The 18,198-nt window shown below is 41.7% G+C and overlaps 2 protein-coding genes across 2 annotated transcripts; both read right to left on the bottom strand.

Annotated features, from left to right (window-relative positions):
* Window positions 1-1,054: 1,054 nt before the first annotated feature.
* LOC132139725 (uncharacterized) lies at window positions 1,055-4,194 on the bottom strand. Its single transcript, XM_059548306.1, has 2 exons — window positions 4,059-4,194; window positions 1,055-2,228 (listed from the first exon to the last, which is right to left on the bottom strand). The coding sequence occupies exon 2, from the start codon at window positions 2,215-2,217 to the stop codon at window positions 1,189-1,191; it is 1,029 nt and encodes a 342-aa protein (XP_059404289.1). The 5' UTR covers window positions 2,218-2,228; window positions 4,059-4,194; the 3' UTR covers window positions 1,055-1,188.
* An 11,570-nt stretch (window positions 4,195-15,764) lies between these two features.
* On the bottom strand, window positions 15,765-17,502 carry LOC132139592 (uncharacterized). Its single transcript, XM_059548068.1, has 2 exons — window positions 17,330-17,502; window positions 15,765-17,158 (listed from the first exon to the last, which is right to left on the bottom strand). Exons 1-2 carry the CDS (start codon window positions 17,448-17,450, stop codon window positions 15,996-15,998), a joined length of 1,284 nt encoding a protein of 427 aa, XP_059404051.1. The 5' UTR covers window positions 17,451-17,502; the 3' UTR covers window positions 15,765-15,995.
* Between the last annotated feature and the right edge of the window lie 696 nt (window positions 17,503-18,198).

Below are 18,198 nucleotides of genomic sequence, written 5' to 3'. Positions count from 1 at the left end.
TGGGTGCAGGCACAATTATCAATCATATTTAAAGGGAAGCCAGCATGTCCTGGCTGCATCACTGTCTTTATTGACTGTGTTTAGGGAACATTTCCATTTATTCACATATGATTTAATTAGCTACTCATATGGTGGACTGTCATAATTTTAGCTAATGCAGGACAGTACTGAATGATGCACATCAGAGGGGATTAGGAAGTGGGTATAGACAAAGCCGGCTGATAAAAAAGTAGCTATACGCTGTATACCTGTGTATAGCCTCCACTACACCATTTCTTGAGTGGCAATATCAAAGCTGCTGCCCCGCTTTCCACAGATATGCAGTGAAAAGCAGGCTCACTTCAGCCACTGAATATGCTGAATAGGCTACATGAATATAGTCCAGTATACTGAATAGAGATTTTTCCTTCAATAGCATGTCTGAATTTTTATTTTCTCTTTTTTTTTGCATGTTTTTTATGGTAAGTTTTTCAATTAAAAAAACATTAATTTTTCATATGTTTAGTGAAATTATTTGGTAGAGTGAGGTGGATTTTTTTTTATAGGCTTAAAGGGGCGCAACCAAAATAGTTTGAGAACCACTGCACTAAACGGCCCAGAGATTAACAGGCAGGCCATGATTTTTTTGCATATTGGAATCATATTGAAATTTTGTTAAGGATTTGAGTAAACTTTGTTGTCTGTCTTTTTTTGGTGGTATTTTATATTAACTTAATCATGTCTCTGTAATAGCTGCTACAGTGACCCTACTTTCCAGAACCAAAAGGAACAGTGACAGAGTTAAATTATGTCTTGGTGTTAATGTTTATACCCTCCTTTAGACTTTATTTGAAATATGTTACCGCTTCAAACAAATATCTTTGCATTATTTGAACATTAAAGAGGTCTAGATGTCTGTGGCTATATGCTGACCCAGAGGTTGACAAGAAAGTCAAACCATGATCGATGCTGTCAAACACACACAACTTAGATTTAGTAAAGAAAATGACTTTAAATGCAGTTACCAACTTTTTATTAACATTTAAAAACAAAGCCCAAATGATACATGCTATACAGTAGCATCTCTCTCCTTACTCTTTTTCAGTAATTCTTGCAGATATCCAAGTAATTGCTTGTAAAGTTAGAAATAAGGTGTTTATCTGAGGCACTTGTTTAACTGTGGAGTTAACCAGTCCTGATATTTTTTCATTATTTTGCGGGTGGCAGTGGGACTTCAGTTGGAGGGTTTGGCTCATCATCGATCTTTAAATCACGGCAAAACAACACTGGTTCTTGACCAAGACCAATTTTGTACTGCCACAGATATAAACGCTCATTTGGTTTCAGCTCAAATGTGAGATTTTCTTCCACTTCAGTCGCTTCATTCCAGCTTTCATTTTCAGTGCTGACATGTGAACCTCCATATTCAGTTGAAAAGGAGAACTGGTACTTCGCAATTAACCCCAAGAGGTCTTTAGATTCAGCCGAGGTTGATAAGGCTATCTTCCAGTTGTGTGTGATCTGGGACATCTTCTCCTTATTGTATCCGACCCTTTTAATGATTTTCTTTTGCCATGTCACTGTTGAATTGCTGTCATTAGATATGGTTTTAATGTTCTCCCAAATGCCAAAGGCTAGACCTTTAGTCATTGACAGTCCTCCAGGAAGGAAGTTAAGAACATCGGGATGAACAGAATAGACAGCAGTGCACTCATCTTTGTTGAAGTTGGTCCCTTTGTAGTACTCAACTCCCCACTCTGAGACAGGCTTGAGGAAGTAGTAGTGGTCTGGCAGGCCCCAGTAATACAGACCACCTCTGCAGTTGGGATGCAGCTGGTATTCTACAGCATCCAAGTCTTTATTCATGTTTGTTGTTCTTCGGTAAGTGCCCTTTCCTTGGAAGATGATGTAAAACTTGCCAAAGGCTCCGATGTAGTGATCTCCACCCTGGCAGTTGGGATGAAGGCTGTAAACCACACCATCGCTGTCTGTTGTCAGGTTGCTGACTCTACGGTATGACTTGCCCTTGATGATGTAAAAGTAGCCCTCTCCACTACCAAGGTAATGGTCTCCATTTTGGCAGGCAGGGTGCAGACTCAAAATAGTGATGTCTAAAGCTTTATTAAAATTACTTGCCTGCATATAGCAGCCGAGGTCAGAGCGGATTATATAATAGTAGTTGTTTATGCCGCAGAAGTCAGTACCTTTGGTTTTGTTCTTGGGAATAATACCCTTCATCGTGCCTGAACCTGCAACACAGAATAAGCCAAGTGTTCAGTCTCAACCCTAAATGGAATGCAGTCGTTCTACTCGTATTATAGATTGGCCTGACTGATTACCAAAACTTTGTTTATTTTTAAAAGAGGAAAAAAGTAAGTTAAACTGTACTATGATCCTGAACCTTTATTTTAGTATGATTTATACATTTGCAGTAAAAATGAATGCACCCCTGAAATGTAATGTGTTGTTATGAGGTATATAATTTATATTTGTCCAAATTAATTTGTGGCTTATGGATATTTGTATTGTTGTAATTAGTTGATTAGGTAAGCCATGCATATGTGGATCTACTAGCCTCCACCAGTCTTGGGACTTGAACCTGCATGGTAAAAGTACATGTCCTTAAACACTATGCTATCTGAAACTAACAAAACCATTGCTGCATTATCAATTGCACAATGTACAGATAATTGTTCTGACTGATGGATTTAATTTACGACTACATAAACCCTTACACTTTTTCCTAAAATCATCAGTCTGTGGCTGAAACATCAAGTTCAGACTTGAAAATCACATTAAATTGCCCGTGTCCTGCTTTATCACTTTACAGTTGAAATCGGGTAGACAGGTTAAGCAGCTCAGGACTGTTTTCCTCTGTGACCTTGCCTATAGCTGAGCTACAGTATGTGTGTACAGCGAAACAACTATTTCTAGAAATTAATATGACAGGCTGTTTTTGATAAACTATGAGCCTGGTAAGCAACTATTGACATAGAAAACTGGAATACATCTAAAAAACTGGAAGCAAAGTTGAGTTTGCTAAATAATTATAATCAAGAGCATAATGACTGCTTCTAAAGCAGACTCCGGATTGAATTGATTTTAATAGCCTAGTCTGAATATTATTTAAAGGGACTAGCCTTTTCCCCATGTTTTATATAGCTTACCTCTAAAAGAAAAGCTAATTTGTTATGATGAATGAATTTCTCTGAGCCTATGCATGCAACAGTTTTAATGTCCTGTATAGAGCACTTTGAGGGCTTTTCAGAGATACCAAATGAGTGAATGTTTCACGATGACCACTCCCTCTCCTTGGTCTTCAAAAATGGCGGATATTAATTTAGTGAAACTCTTATGCAAGTATGATAACATTTTGTAATTATCATTTAAATCTGACATATTTGTTAACTGTGTCATAAACCAACATATCAGGAAAATGTTATAGGATTTCAAATCAAAATATGACTATTACGAAACAGGACGTTGATTTCATACATCATCATATTATGACACTGGGACTAAAAGCATGTTTATTACGCATTTTGGGAGACACGATAAATTAATAGGGAAAGAAATTATATTTCAATATTCATATGAAATATTATATATTATTGTGAAAATCTTGTAAATTATTACTACCATTATTAAACTTCTTTTCTCATTATATGTTGCCCCAAAAACACATTAATATGCAAATTAGATTTAGTTTATAGATACATTATATATGATGAGAAAAAACCTGTTTATGGCCATTTTACACGCCTTTCGCATAAAGAATAATGGTATATTAATCATTCATAACATAAAAATATACCCTGCAAACTAAAAAAAAGCATTGGTGATTTAAAAAAGCCTATGCATTAAAAAAAAAAAAATCAGTCCCGATATCCTGTAGTGGTTAACTCTACTTTTACATTATTTTTTTATACTCTAAACAATGTAATGACATGAAAAAAAAAATCTGGGTCTCAAAGAGGTTAAAACGTCCAAATAACATTCTTTTAATATTTTTAACAGCTGTCCTTCTTATAAAGCTACCAAAGAACAAAACAAAAAAAACTTCACAAGTCCACACTTACTTAGACAACTGCAGACAGCAGAACTAGTTCTTCTGTAGAGCAACAATCTTCTTCTGTCAATCTTGAGATATAACTGTCTGCCAAACTCTGTTAAAGCTTTAAAGAGGACTGGAAAACCACACCCAGAGGCTTCCAGGAAGATCAAGTACAGGTCTCTGCAGGAAAGTAATGGCAGTTGCCAGATCGGTGGGCAAGGCCAAAACAGAGGGGCATTTTCGACCATGTAACCTGACTGACTCATGTCATTGTGATGGTTATGTGTAGGAGTAGGGTCAGGCAAGGGGCATCATTTTCATTACATGATTTAAAAACACCCAGCAGTTTGAAAACACCCGCAAAATCAGAAACGCCCACTTTTGCTCTGCAGGGACCTCATTCTCAGGTAGACTAGGCAAAACTGTTGGATGCAAGGATGTCAAAGGTATTTACCCCAGTTCCAGGTTTCTCTATTTATGCAGGTTTCTGTTGTTTATGAGTGGAGAATAAGGGGGGAAATGACTCAGTTCATATACTACACTGAACAAAATTATAAACGCAACACATGTTTTTTAAATGAACCCCATTTTTCATGAGCTGAACTCATAAGATCTAAAACAAATTTATGTTCACAAAAGGCCTATCTCTCTCAAATATTTTTTCACAAATCTGTCTAAATCTGTTAGGGAGCACTTCTCCTTTGCCAAGATAATCCATGCACCAAGATGCTGATTGTGCCTTAGGCTGGCCACAATAAAAGGCCACTCTAAAATGTGCAGTTTTACTGTATTGGGGGATCCGAAAACCAGTCAGTATCTGGTGTGACCACCATTTGTCTCATGCAGTGCAACATGTCTCCTTCTCATAAAGTTGATCAGGTTGTTTATTGTGGCCTGTGTATTGTTGGTCCACTCCTCTTCAATGGCTGTGTGAAGTTGCTGGATATTGACAGGAACACGCTGTCGTATGACGCTGATCCAGAGCATCCCTGTTATGCTATTAAGAGCGATTTAAACAGTTTGTGCTGCTTAGTTGCGGTTATGCTCCTGTTGTCTCGGGTATGGGATTGATGTTTGTGCTTTTCAGTTTATAATAGATTTTTTAGAGTGGTGGTGGTTTAGATTTTGGTGATTGGTGTTTTTCATGTTATTTAGTTTATGTTAGTTAGTGCAGCAGTTAGTGGACCTGGAAGACTCACGGTAAACTTTTGTTTTTGGTCGGGAGGTAGGTAAGTTTTACCTTTTGTTGTAGTTATGTGAGATCAGGATTTTTTTTCTGTTTGTTTTGTTATTTTTTACCACCACACTCTGTTTATGTAAAAATCATTATTTCATTAAATTAAATTGTTTTTGCAATGTCACTGCGTCTATGGTTTTTGTATGTAATGTTGTACCATTTCGGTTTATTACCATGGTCACGTAACATGCTCAATGAGTGACATGTCCGGTGATTATGCTGGCCATGCATGAACTGGGATGTTTTCAGCTTACAGGAATTGTGTACAGATCCTTGCAGCATGGGGATGTGCATTATCAAGCTCCAACACGAGGTGATGGTCGTGGATGTAGTGTTAATTTCGTCACCTATTTTTAATTTAGTCTTAGTCTTGTGCCAAATGTCCTTGTTAGTTTTAGTCATATTTAGTCATTAACATATCTTTTTTGTTAGTCAAGTTTTAGTCCACTTAAAGTCTCATCATTTTAGTCTAGTTTTAGTAAAAAAATTTATTCTTTTTTAAATAACACATTGTTACTGAGATTATTAATGAAGAACATTTCAGTAAACAAAAGTTTCACGTATTTCATAAATAGAAGAAGCAGAGTTGGGAGAAAGAAAAAAGATGTTAAAATCGCGAAAAGGTTGTGTGATTTACAGGTATAAGCTAAATGGGGATGCCAGGGACTGGTATGTGGACAAAATCGGCACTATTAACGTTTTGGATCCATATGAAATTCCCAACAAAGAGTGGAGCACCAACGACGACTTGCTGCCGCACTTTTGCATTACAGATACCCTCGGCTACCTTGTTTGTTTTGTGAGCACCTACACTTCAGAACAGTTCCGAAGCTACAAGCTACAAAACACACAAAAGTACATATTTTCAGTATAAAAAGTGATTGTGGACTGGATATTTTTTTACCTTTTATCACAGTCTTGGGCATGTCAAAGATTAGTAACAAGATTGGCTTTGATGCATTGTTGGTTTTTGTGCAGCATTAGATTAGAATTTTTTCTCCCTCATTTGTTGTTGGTGGCTGTTTTTTGCCCCATTGACTTCCATTATACTGACATTTTTTGATTGCAAAGCCATGACACCATATAATCATGCATTCTTGATTGTTTGTGGTTTTCCCTGTTGGGAAGAGGTAAAATTTGTTATTTTTACAGTTGCTCAATAGGTGGGACCATTAACCCTTTAGATAGGCCTGTGCAAAAAAAGGCTTAGTTTCTGGCTTATATATGGAGTTATATGGAGTATAACAGCAAATTATAGTGTGTGTGTGTGTGTGTGTGTGTGTGAGAGAGAGAGAGAGAGAGAGAGAGAGAGAGAGAGAGAAAGAGAGAGTGTGAGTGAGACCTTTGTGCCTTACCTATCTGAAAAAATCCAAATATGCACCTCAGCTCTCAGAACTACATGGAGTAAACAATAAAAAAAGAAGTGGGTTTATGCACCTGCTGCCTTTTGATGGTGAAAAGTACGGATGGCCTATGTATGAAATGCTCCTCTTTTTTTGATGGTAAAGCCAGTTTAAAACCTTAAAATCCTGTAAAAAAATCTACTTTGCATCAAATTTATGAAAATAATGTATTATGAACCAAAATTCAATACCAACTTCAAATAAGCTGGAGGGGTCAAGCTGCATAATCATCTCTAAAACTTCAGTACAAGTCAAGCCCTTTCTCGTCTTTCTTGGTGCTCTTCTCACCATTAAATGACCAGCACGATGGCATGCAAGTGTTTAAATCCATGTACTTTGCTTTTGTTTAGTCTATACTTACCACCACCTTTAAAAGGCAGCAGGTGCATAAATACACTTTTGTTTACTCCATGTAGTTCTGAGAGCTGAGGTGTACATTTTGATTTTCTCAAATACATCAAGGTAAGTGCGCAAAGGTCTCTCTCACACACACTCTCTCTCTTTCTCACACACACATACACACACAATATAATATGCTGTTATACTCCATATAGCTTCATGTACAAGTCAGAAACTAAGCTTTTTTTGCACAGGCCTATCGAAAGGGTTAATGGTCCCACCTAGTGATCAACTGTAAAAAATAACATATGTTACTTCTTCCCAACAGGGAAAACCACCAACAATCAAGAATCTCACACACACACAAACACTATAATTTGCTGTTATACTCCATATACAAGTCAGAAACTAAGCCTTTTTTTGCACAGGCCTATCTAAAGGGTTAATGCTCCCACCTAGTGATCCACTGTAAAAATAACAAATTTTACCTCTTCCCAAAAGGGAAAACCACAAACAATCAAGAATGCATGATTATATGGTGTCATGGCTGTTATGGTGTCAAAAATACATCAAAGCCAATATTGCTACTAATCTTTGACATGCCCAAAAAAATTCAGCCACAATTACTTTTATATTGAAAATAAGTAAATTTGTGTGTGTTTGTTTCCCCCCAAATCAGTGACATCATTTATGAACTTGGCAATTAAAGAGTTAAAATCTTGGATTTTTTAAAAACATTTGGTAGTTTTGATCAGGACTGAAGTTGATTAACAGATTTATGCAAAAAAAATTGAAAACAAATATGAATCTGATAGTTTCAGTTCAGTTCAACTTTATTGACAGACTCAGGGTCCATTAGAAAACCATACAACATTACAGGAACACACATGTACAACACAACAACAAACAGACAATTACCAATTATAAAAGACAGTTATACCAGTGCCTCCACAGCTGTGACTGGTATCGCACGACACTTTCACTAGGATTTGCCAGTAACTTAATAATACCATTCTGAGAACCATCCAGTCGGCCAATAAATTTGTACATTAGATTTCTCAATAAAGCCTGAAAAGTGTTAACTCTTGCCTTGCAAAACAATTCACTTGCACTACACCACCTAGTTTTTGAAGCAATATTCGCATACAGTCATTATAAGCCACCTGAAGCTTATGCATGGTTGTCTTTTTAAACTTGGCCCACAATGGGGCAGTGTAGAGTGGAGTACAGTAGGCTTGAAAAAGCCTTATCTTAACATTGTCTGAACACATATAGAATTTTCTTGCTAACATGTTAGCTTGAGCATAAAACATACGACACTGCCTATACATGTCATCATCATCAGACAATTGATCTGTGAGGAAGTGCCCCAGGTATTTTGTTTTATTACAAACACCTATCACTTTACCTGCCAGATAAAACACTGGAAAGTTGTTCTGCATATCATGACAACACTCTTCTTAGCATTATACTGCACGTCATATTTGAACCCATAATCAGAACATATATTCAACAACTGTTGAAATCCAGCACTGCTAGGGGAAACAATAGCCAGATCATCGGCATACATAAAATGATTTATTAAAACGTTACCAATCATACAACCGGTTTTGCCGCCTCTTAGTTGTTCATATACAGGTTAAAAAGGGCCGGGGAGAGTAACCCCCCTTGTCTTACTCCATTACCAACACTAAACGGAGGGGAGACTCTATTTCCCCATCTGACCTGCATACTCTGGTTGGCATACCAGTATGCCAAGATTCTTATCATGCTGTCAGGCACGCCCCTTAGTTTCATTTTCAGGAACAACTTCCGATGATTGACTCGGTCAAAAGCTTTAGAGGCATCTATAAACCCAATTAAAACAGAGGAGTTTTGCCTCCTGTACACTTCAACTACTTCTTTCAAGGCATATATACACAAATCAGTACCATGTTTAGCAGTTTACATTTTACATTTACATTTTTATGATACATTTTTACAGCAGTTTAATTGAGTGGATGTTTTCATCCTGAACATAACGAAAGGGTAGTGAATTTGAACAATGCAAAAGGGTTAAGTATGACTTAAATTATTCCATTACTTAAATTAATTTTCATTCATTTGAATGAAAACCGGCTGAAACCGCTGTAAGGCTAGATGCACTGCCAGCAACTCCAGACAGTTGATGTGCAAAAGCAGTCAAGGTCCTGTCCAGGACCCTGAAGCTGCCTGCCCGTGTTGGAGGCATCTGTTGTGACAACAACATGCCGGGACACTTGTTCTAAGGGCACGCCGGCCCGTAGATGGCAAAGTCCGAACAAGGCCTGAATCGGCGGCGACATATCGGTGTGATGGTGACACGATGTGTACCGCGGTGCCATGCCCATCTCGGGACTCGGGAGCGCAACCAGTGCTGAAGTGGTCTCATATGGAGCAACCCGAGCGGCGTGGCTGCGGCTGCGGATGCCATATGCCCCAGGAGCCTCTGAAAGTCGAAAATCTATTGCATGAATCAAGCACGAATCAACCAACACAAGTTTCGAAAACGAAAATAAGAAAATTATTTTAACGACCTTTTCTCGGAGCGCGTCTAGGTTTAGGTTTTTTTTTTGTTTTTTTTTTGAACAGGCGTCACACAGCAACTGCAGCTTCGGACAAACACGCATAACAGCAAATAATACTTCTGCACAATGTTTCTCTTTTTACAACAGAAATGTGAATTCAGCCGGTATTCAGTCTCATACAGTTTCAGGCTTAAATCGTTAAGGGCTGTCAAAATAGCTGAAAAAACTAAATTCGAATTTTTTACTTAAATATGATCAAAATTCGAATTGTATTCGAATTTTAAATGCATAATTTCAGTTAGGGTGAAGAAAAGCTTTTTGCTTCTCTTCTGAGGCTCAAGATAGCGCATCGAGCAAAATATTACTGCATGTTTATTCAAGATGTCACGGAGTGACTTTGTAAGGGTGGAACTAAAAGAACGGAGATTGGTTCCGCCCGGACCATAATCCTCAAACACCGGTTACTTCCGGAAACTCCGGGGAAGGAAATTAGGGTTTCATTGATCGCAGGTGGCTAGATGAACGGGGCGATCGCGGATTGGGCAGTGTGGAGAGAGGGAGGAGTATAAAGAGGGCCTCAGAAACTGCAGAGGAGAGTTGTTTTATTCCAGCCGATACGGCGAGTGAGTTGGAGTGTTTGGGCAAGGGCAGCGGAAAGAAGGCGGAGGAATATTGTTGGCTGGGCGAAGACGGAGACAAGGGTTTGGCAGAAACAGAAACCGGGCTGAGTATATTGGGATGTCTATCTAACTGTGAAATGCTCTATGGACATGTGTAATGAATTCTGAGTGGTTGAGAACAGGAAGACTCACCGGAAATATCGCTGAAGGAGGCCCTTTTTGGACAGGTCACATGGCAGCAGGAGAAGTAACCAGGAGCTGGAAAGAAGAGGGAAAAGAGACCTCGTGTTCGTAACGGTGTGAGTACTCCAAACCATCGTACAGCAGCATAATTATCTGGAGTGAACTATCTGTGAGCCTTTTTGTGAGTTTTTGGCATAGTAAGTGAGCGGCCCCACCGTGGAGGAGGATTGTGGGTGAGCCGGGACCAGGAGTGAGAGAAGACGTTGGGGTGTCGTGGCGGCGACGTTTAAATCTGAATATTCTTTGCATCAGTGTTCTCACGATTTCCAGGACGATTCTTTGGTCAGACGGGGGGTTTGACCCTAAATTCACCAAGAGTGTGTGGAGTACAGTGGGTGAGCCTTTGTCCTTTGCTGTGAGTGTATACACTTGAAAATTGCAGTGCTGTATTTGTGTCGTCAAAAACCACCCTTTCAGGCCCGACGAAATCCTGTGGAGGAAGTGAGTACTGAGGTGGGCGAAGAAAACAACATCTCTAATTAGAGGCCATCGATGACATCCTGACCCTTCTACCCCACGTAACGGATGTGGGAAACAAATTCAAGTAAGAACAGTGTGGATATAGTGGGAAGTATTAATGGTGAGGAGTTGGCTGCTGGAGCAGGAAATCAGCTGTGCGTGTATTACCTGCTGTGGAGTTCTTCAAAGGTTCGCCCCTGTCTAGAAGACTCACCCTGTTGGTTGGCAGAAAGGAGAGGGAAGCGTCCGACCCACCCAGTGTAGCACACCCTGGGTGAAACAACTTACCTGTGTGTGACATCAGCGGAGGCCGTGTTCGGCCCAACGCAGCAGCAGCTTTCGACCCGCATCCCTATCAGCAGTTGGTAAACCTCAGAAAAGGAACGCCTGACGTCTATTTCCCCAAAAGGTGTGAGTAACATCCCTTTCTGCTTCCCTGTATATTCACCGTAAGCTATTGCCCAAAGCTAAAGCCAGCATATTGTGTTGTACATTCGCCTGTATGCCCAGAGTGAATTCCCAGCTACCTTTGATGTACTTACCCTATGCCCAAAGCTAAAGCCAGCATATTGTGTTGTACGTTCGCCTGTATTCCCAAGTGAAGCCTCAGTTGTCTTTCCTACAGACTTACCTGTGCCCCGAGCAAAGAGCCAGTGGCCCCTCTGTCCACCGTCCATGTCCAGTCCTGTCATACTTACTTGTATGTTCTTGTGCAGATCTAGCAGGTCCCTTTGAAGTGTTTACCTGCACGTCGACCCGTTACTCAGGATACAGAAACCGCAAACACCTCCCGTACACTTACCAGTACGGTCTCAGTCGGGTCCTGACAGCCATTGTGCAGCTCCACCAGCATCCGGACGACTGGGAGTCCAACCCGCTGGGCCGCCTTGGAGTTCGCCTCGGGAAGCAGCAGGTATCCACCGTGCATTCAAACTCTAAATACTTATCACTTGTATCTGATACGTCCAGGAAAAGGAGAGGGCCCCGGGCAGCTGTCCTGCAAGCTAGAACAAAGGGGCACTTGTGAATAAGCTGATTGTCTTCACCTAGCCAGAAGGAAAGAGGAGTGAAGGACTTACCGAGATCTCCCGTGACGGAGTCTAAGAGACTCGAGACTGATACTCCCCCAATTGGAGAGTTGGATTTTAGCCTCCCTTCCCTATACCTTTTTTAGTAATTTAATAAAGCCGTTTTAATACTTACTTGCGTCTCTCGTGTGTCTGGTCATTGGGGTGTTCTTGGGACCTCCTCGAGGTGGAAACTAGGGAGGGGCGTGACTCACGACATCTGTGGTCCGCTCCGACCTGTGACAAAAGCATTAGAATACATGACTGAAAAAACTATTTAAAATAATGTTTATGAACCTATTATTAAGTTGCTTAAAGAACTAAAAACAAAACAGCATCATGTATGCATGCATTGTTAAATTAAAAATAAGGGGCGGAAAACCAGTCACACAGGATACATTTTTTTTCATTTAAAAACATGAGATGCGCGAAATATGTGTTCTGTGTGAACGGCTTGGTTTCAGTTTTGATGTAAACAAGATCTTCTCCACATTGATTTTTTTTTTTAAGTGGCTTCAAATGGATAGGCTAACATAACCTTATAATGCAATGACACATATATTGTCATCGCATCTCGTGCGCGTACACGAGGTGAAAGATGAGAAGGCAGATACTGCGTGTCGAGCTCATCTGCCTTTGAAAGTTGTGTAGACACAGCTGTGCGCGCGGCCAGATGGAATGGAACACGTACCGGGGCTCATAAGGCAGCTTCCTTAATGCACACCTAAAATTCATATGCGCATTCGAATGTGGATTTTTATTTAAAATTCGACGAATATTCTAAAAAATTATATTTTTTGATAGCCAGAGAAAATCGCCTATGCTTTTTTTTTTTTTTTTTTTTTTTTTTTTTTTTTTTTAATTTTATCGTGTAAACAGCCATGTTGAAGCCTGCAGTAAATGTTTTGCATTATGGCAGTCCACTCTGCTTATTGTTTTTCGAAAATGTTGCACTCCTGTTTGTCATTTTGCACGTAACTTCACGCCAATAAATCATCAGAAATATTGGTCTTTACCAATATATTGAATCTTTACATTCCTCCTGCCTGTTGTCCGTGGATTTACCTATATTTGGTGTTATTTGCCGTAACTTTAGACATGCAACTTTAGACCTGCAAAATCGATTTTACAATCGATTCAATAAACACTCGTCACTCAAATCAAACAGGATTTTTTTCACAAAAGTGACAACCCAAGAAAGCAAAGTAAACGTTCTCTCATTTGTAGGTTGCATTGATACGTAGCAGTGGATGCAAGTAAATAAGTACCTCATTTTTTTCTCACCTGAAATTCATGCAATAAACATGTTTTTGACAAAGATTTAAATTTGTTTGTGGTCTATATAGCCTGCATCAAAATGAGGTTTGCAATGATGCACCCGAAGGCACGGGTTGAAGACCCAGTCAGTGACGTCACGATATGCTAATTTGTTCATACCGATGTCATCACCATCACAAAAATTTACTTTTTTTTTTTACATTGAAACTTGAAAAAAAAAAATAGACCGACCTACCGACCTTTTTTTTTTTTTTATTACTGTTACTGCAAACCAAAATATTTTTAAGGATGGCCTTAGCAATGACCAATGAGTGACGTTATTGCTTGGATTTGAATCAGTACGTTTTACATCCAATAAAAGCAAGGATGTTAACAAAAAAATTAGACAACATATACTGGCAGTTAAGTGATATTTCCACAGTTATGGTCTTAACTTGTCTTGAAAAAAAAATCCCGAGTCCTCAATGTCCGAGACTGAGACAAGACCGAGTACAAATGCAAGAGACCATCAAAAAGTACCGGTCTCGAGTACTACAATACTAGGCTGAACGTATTTGATAATGCGTTTCTGCGTCAGCATCTTGAACGAGAGCTTGTGCAGGGCCCGATTCAAGACTCCCAGATCCAGGATAGGCCGAAGGCCACCGCTTTTCTTGGGTACGATGAAGTAAGGGCTGTAAAACCCTGTCCTCACCTTGGCTGGAGGGACCGGCTCGATTGCATCCTTCGCCAGCAGGACACCAATCTCCTCGTGACACGGGGGGCGCCGCTCCCCTTTGCGGGGCTCGACACGACGGCGTCGAAGAACTCTCAGCATGGGGCAGAGCTGGTGTGGAGGACGTAGGGGGGGCGCCCACAGCGACGAGCAGGCTGAGAATGGTGGCAACCGTAGGATCACGTCGTGGCGAGATGTGCTGTATGGCCTCAGTCTGCTGTTGTTCTGTTAGGAACTGCTGGGCACAGCCCCTGACAGCGTCGCCATACAGGACAGCCTGGGAGATAGGAGCGTCGAGAAAGTGCACTTTGTCAACGTCTCTCATACAGACCAGGCTGAACCAGAAACGGCACTACTGGACCACCAGAGTGGACATCTCCTTCCCGAGGGACTGCGTCATGACTTCCGTCACTCGGAAGGGTGAGGTCAGTCGCCGTGTGCAGCTCCTGCATCAACCTCGAGTTGGTTCTACCCTTGTGCATTTGTTAAAGCCTTGGCTTGGTGAGTTTGCAGAATAGCCATGGCATGCAGAGCAGAGGCAGCTTGGCCCGCAGCACTGTAATCCTTGGCAGCGAGAGCGGCCGACAGCTTACAGGCCTTGGGTGAGAGATGCGGACTATTCCTCCCAGTGGCGGCGTTTTGCAGACACAAGTGCACCGCAATCGCACTGATCATCCCATTCGCACGAATGTCGACGCACCCCTAGCTGCCCCGCCATCGAGGGTAGTGAGGACGGAGGAACGAAATGAGCTGCTTCCGGACGTAAAAAGGAGCCATCCACGACTACATCACTTCACAATGCACATACAGGGAATAAAGGAACCAGAGGAAAACGCGGTTGTGAGCCGCGCTCTACACCGAGAACCAATCGAACAGCCATGAGCACTCAGGGCTGGGCGGTGCATTCACCTCCTTCCTGATGCTCACAGCTGCCCGGGCAAGCATGGCTGTCAACTCTGGGTCCAATTCGGCAGTGGCGACATCACCCGAGGGGGGCAGCCCCGCCGAATCTTCATCCACAGAGGTCAACAGCCCATCCCCAGTGCTGCAATCGACATCTGATCCCCGGCGGCAAACTGAATGACCCATTGGGACTGCCATAAGACAGCCCAGCAAAATCACCCAGCAGCCGCACAGGACAAACACTGCGGAAGGGGTAAGAGGTCCGTGGGGCGTGGCCCAGCTGAGAAGCTCTCACTGTCACCTGGCAGAGAGAGCTCGTGGCAGAGAAACCGTAATGGGTAGTGACAGAGGGGTCTGCTCCTTTCCCTTTAGAAAGGAGAGACGCGATCGCAGCGTTGCCATGGTCACACACAGTGCGTGCATGAACCATGCCCAGACACGGAAGACAACGATCGTGGCCATTGTCAGAGAACAGGAAACGACCGCATCCAGAAGGACGCGGATGAAACGGCATCTTTAAAAAGATGCGAATCTTCCGTGATTTGCTCTTTTAGGAAATCTGCTCTCTTAGTTGAAGCACCCAGGGGAATCGCTGAAAGGGACACCACTGTTTGCGCCGTACCGCCAACCAGAACAGCTTCCCGACAAAGCAGATGAATGGCTTTGTGGAGTATAACAGCTTTCATACAACCACTCGGCTCCGAAGCAAAAATCTAATAAGTGGATGCACCTGTCGCCCTATTTATACCCGTTGGCACGGGGAGTGGCTCAGGTATGTTAAATCCACTAGCCATTTTCATTGGTGTTTTCTCTTAAACTCAGAGATGATTGGCCTCCCAAGTGAGACCCCATATGTCATTCGACATAACTCGTAGTGACCGACAGATAGGGAACTACACATTAACGTGTTATGGCCAGTGAGCCTTCATCAGGGTGGGAACAACAAAAACACTCAAGAGTCTTTTCATACAACTCAATTATTGATGTGACAGTCACCTGATTATGTTATATGGACTGATCAGAAGAGAGCAAATTTAAATAATTAATATACAGGTAATGTCACATCAAAAGATATTGCATTGTTTAATTACATTTTGATGACATGTTTTCTATAATAATTATTTACATTTTCTCTCTTGTGATTATTGTTTTTTATACCAATTTTTTTATTAGACATGACATTGGTGGTCTGCATGGCAGTGATGAAAGAAGATGGCTCTCCACACCTGTCGATCCAGTGGAAGCCTGCCTTTTCCACTCCAGCATCGTTGTACCTCTCGGCCAGTCCCTGGTACATTGGCTCCAAGACCTCTGAGTCTCAGACTGAACCATTACCCAGGAAACAATCAGCCAGTTCTCATTCATGATTGCATAACTTGACATGACCCCAGATGCCAGCGTTACTTTTCTTGCAACTTTCCTAGTGTGGTCAGACCTGAAGACCCTCCCAAAAGTGCCCTGGAGGAGTTTGGACATGGCTGGCTCTTGACGTTTGTACTCATCTAGTAGGCAGTCAGTCAGGTAGAAGCTGGACACGGAGACTCCATACCAGCCATCTTGATCATCATATGACCCAAATGCAAGTGGAGTGTTTTCCTTCCTCAAGAACTGCCCAATGGTCCTCTGTCCATATGTGCCAGCCTCAGCATCCCGGACGCTTTCTATGGCATGCAGGTATGCCAGATGTGCTCGCTCGTACTTGAGGTGCATTAGCTCATTCACCTGGTTTGCCATATCGGTTGGTGATTTGCCAGTGTGCCTCAGCTCATCCATCACAGATTTGCAGATGGCCTTCTTGTATGTCAGGAATGCAGGCGGAATGTTGGTAAACCGCTTGGGCAGCTTCTCAAGCCATCGTGGATTGTCAGCAAACCAGTACTTCTGACAGGCCTTGCAACAGAGTCGTGAGGACAAGATGTAATACTGACCACTGGTGCCAACAATCACCCGAGGCCTACCCACTCCTGCAGAGACCACCTGTGGATGAGGACATCCATGCAGACATGGCAGGATGTAAGTGTTTCTTAACCTGACCATAAAGTGAGTCTCCTGCTTCCAGATGAAAAATGGGTGTAGCTGGAAGAAGTTAGGGGATGGGAGTTCAGACGCCATATCAACAAGCTCAGGTTGTGGAGGAAGACGCCATAGTGAAATTAAGTTCCCTGGGTTACGCACTGAACGAGACCCAGGCCACAGCCCGAGATTCTGAAGCTCCATCCTCATCCACAGCTTCTGGTGTTGAGAACAGCTCCAGCTGCTCATGTCATGGTCATGCACAGGCAGGAGAACAGGAACGGGTGGCTGAGCTGAAGGAACTAGGATTTAAAAAGAAAAATGTATAGGCAAGAATAATGTAATGCCCTGATTATTATTATAGATTGCATAATTAATATGGAATTAATGTAAATAAATTACATGATTAACAGACAACATCTTAGTGATAGTTCACAAAATAGAGGGGTTGTATACATGCTGTTCATTCTTACCATTTTCACTACTGTCCTCAAAGGCAAGCACTTTGCTGGCAGAGGTGACAGCAGCACTTGGGCAGAGTTCTGAAACAAAGTGCAGTCTTTGTTTTGCATTTGTACAAACTACTGGCATCATGATATGATGGCAAATCTAGGATGTGTTTGTGAAAACGATCCTGAGCTAAATCAGCAACTGGTTACACACAAACACAGAGATATGAATTGGGAGACAGGTAAATAAAAACAAAAGTTACAAAATAGACCATAGGCCATCATCAATACTGACATTTGGTTTGTGTAATAACAGCATACTTACAGCTCTGCACTTGTAGCTTAGAGGGTGAGATGCTCAACATCGCTCTCTTCAGCTCTTCATCATCATCCATCACTGTTGCACAGACAATCATTTATTTGCCCAAATAATTATGAATTAAAAGCATGGAAGACTATTACTGGTCATACATAAACGTAAATGTTTATGTAAAAAAAAAAAAATATTATAAATATTAATAGAATAACCAACCAATGGGTTTTGCTGGGGCCCTTGGGGTGTGTTTAGCAGGTATGGAAGCAGTGGCAGATTGCTGCTTTTTCCGCAGGTATTGCTGCAGCTTGTACACGCTTGTCCCTGGGACACAGCTCTTCCTCATGATGAAGTCTGCGTAGCCATCAGCTCTGCTATCCCAAAATCTGCTTCCAGGTGCTCTTGGCCCGGGAACCAAAGCCAACCAGCTGGTCATCTTCTGATGAGGCTGCCACAACACCCACTTCACTGGCCTCATAGGTGAGAAGAGACTGGATCTCTTCAAAACTTAGGGCATAATTAACAAATGACAGTAGACTGTCCTTGCCATGCGCCTTAGCCACAGGGATGCCGGATGCCT

This window comes from Carassius carassius, chromosome 1 (assembly GCF_963082965.1).
Source record: "Carassius carassius chromosome 1, fCarCar2.1, whole genome shotgun sequence".
Classification (NCBI taxonomy): domain Eukaryota; kingdom Metazoa; phylum Chordata; class Actinopteri; order Cypriniformes; family Cyprinidae; genus Carassius; species Carassius carassius.
This window is presented reverse-complemented; position numbering and strand designations above follow the sequence as displayed.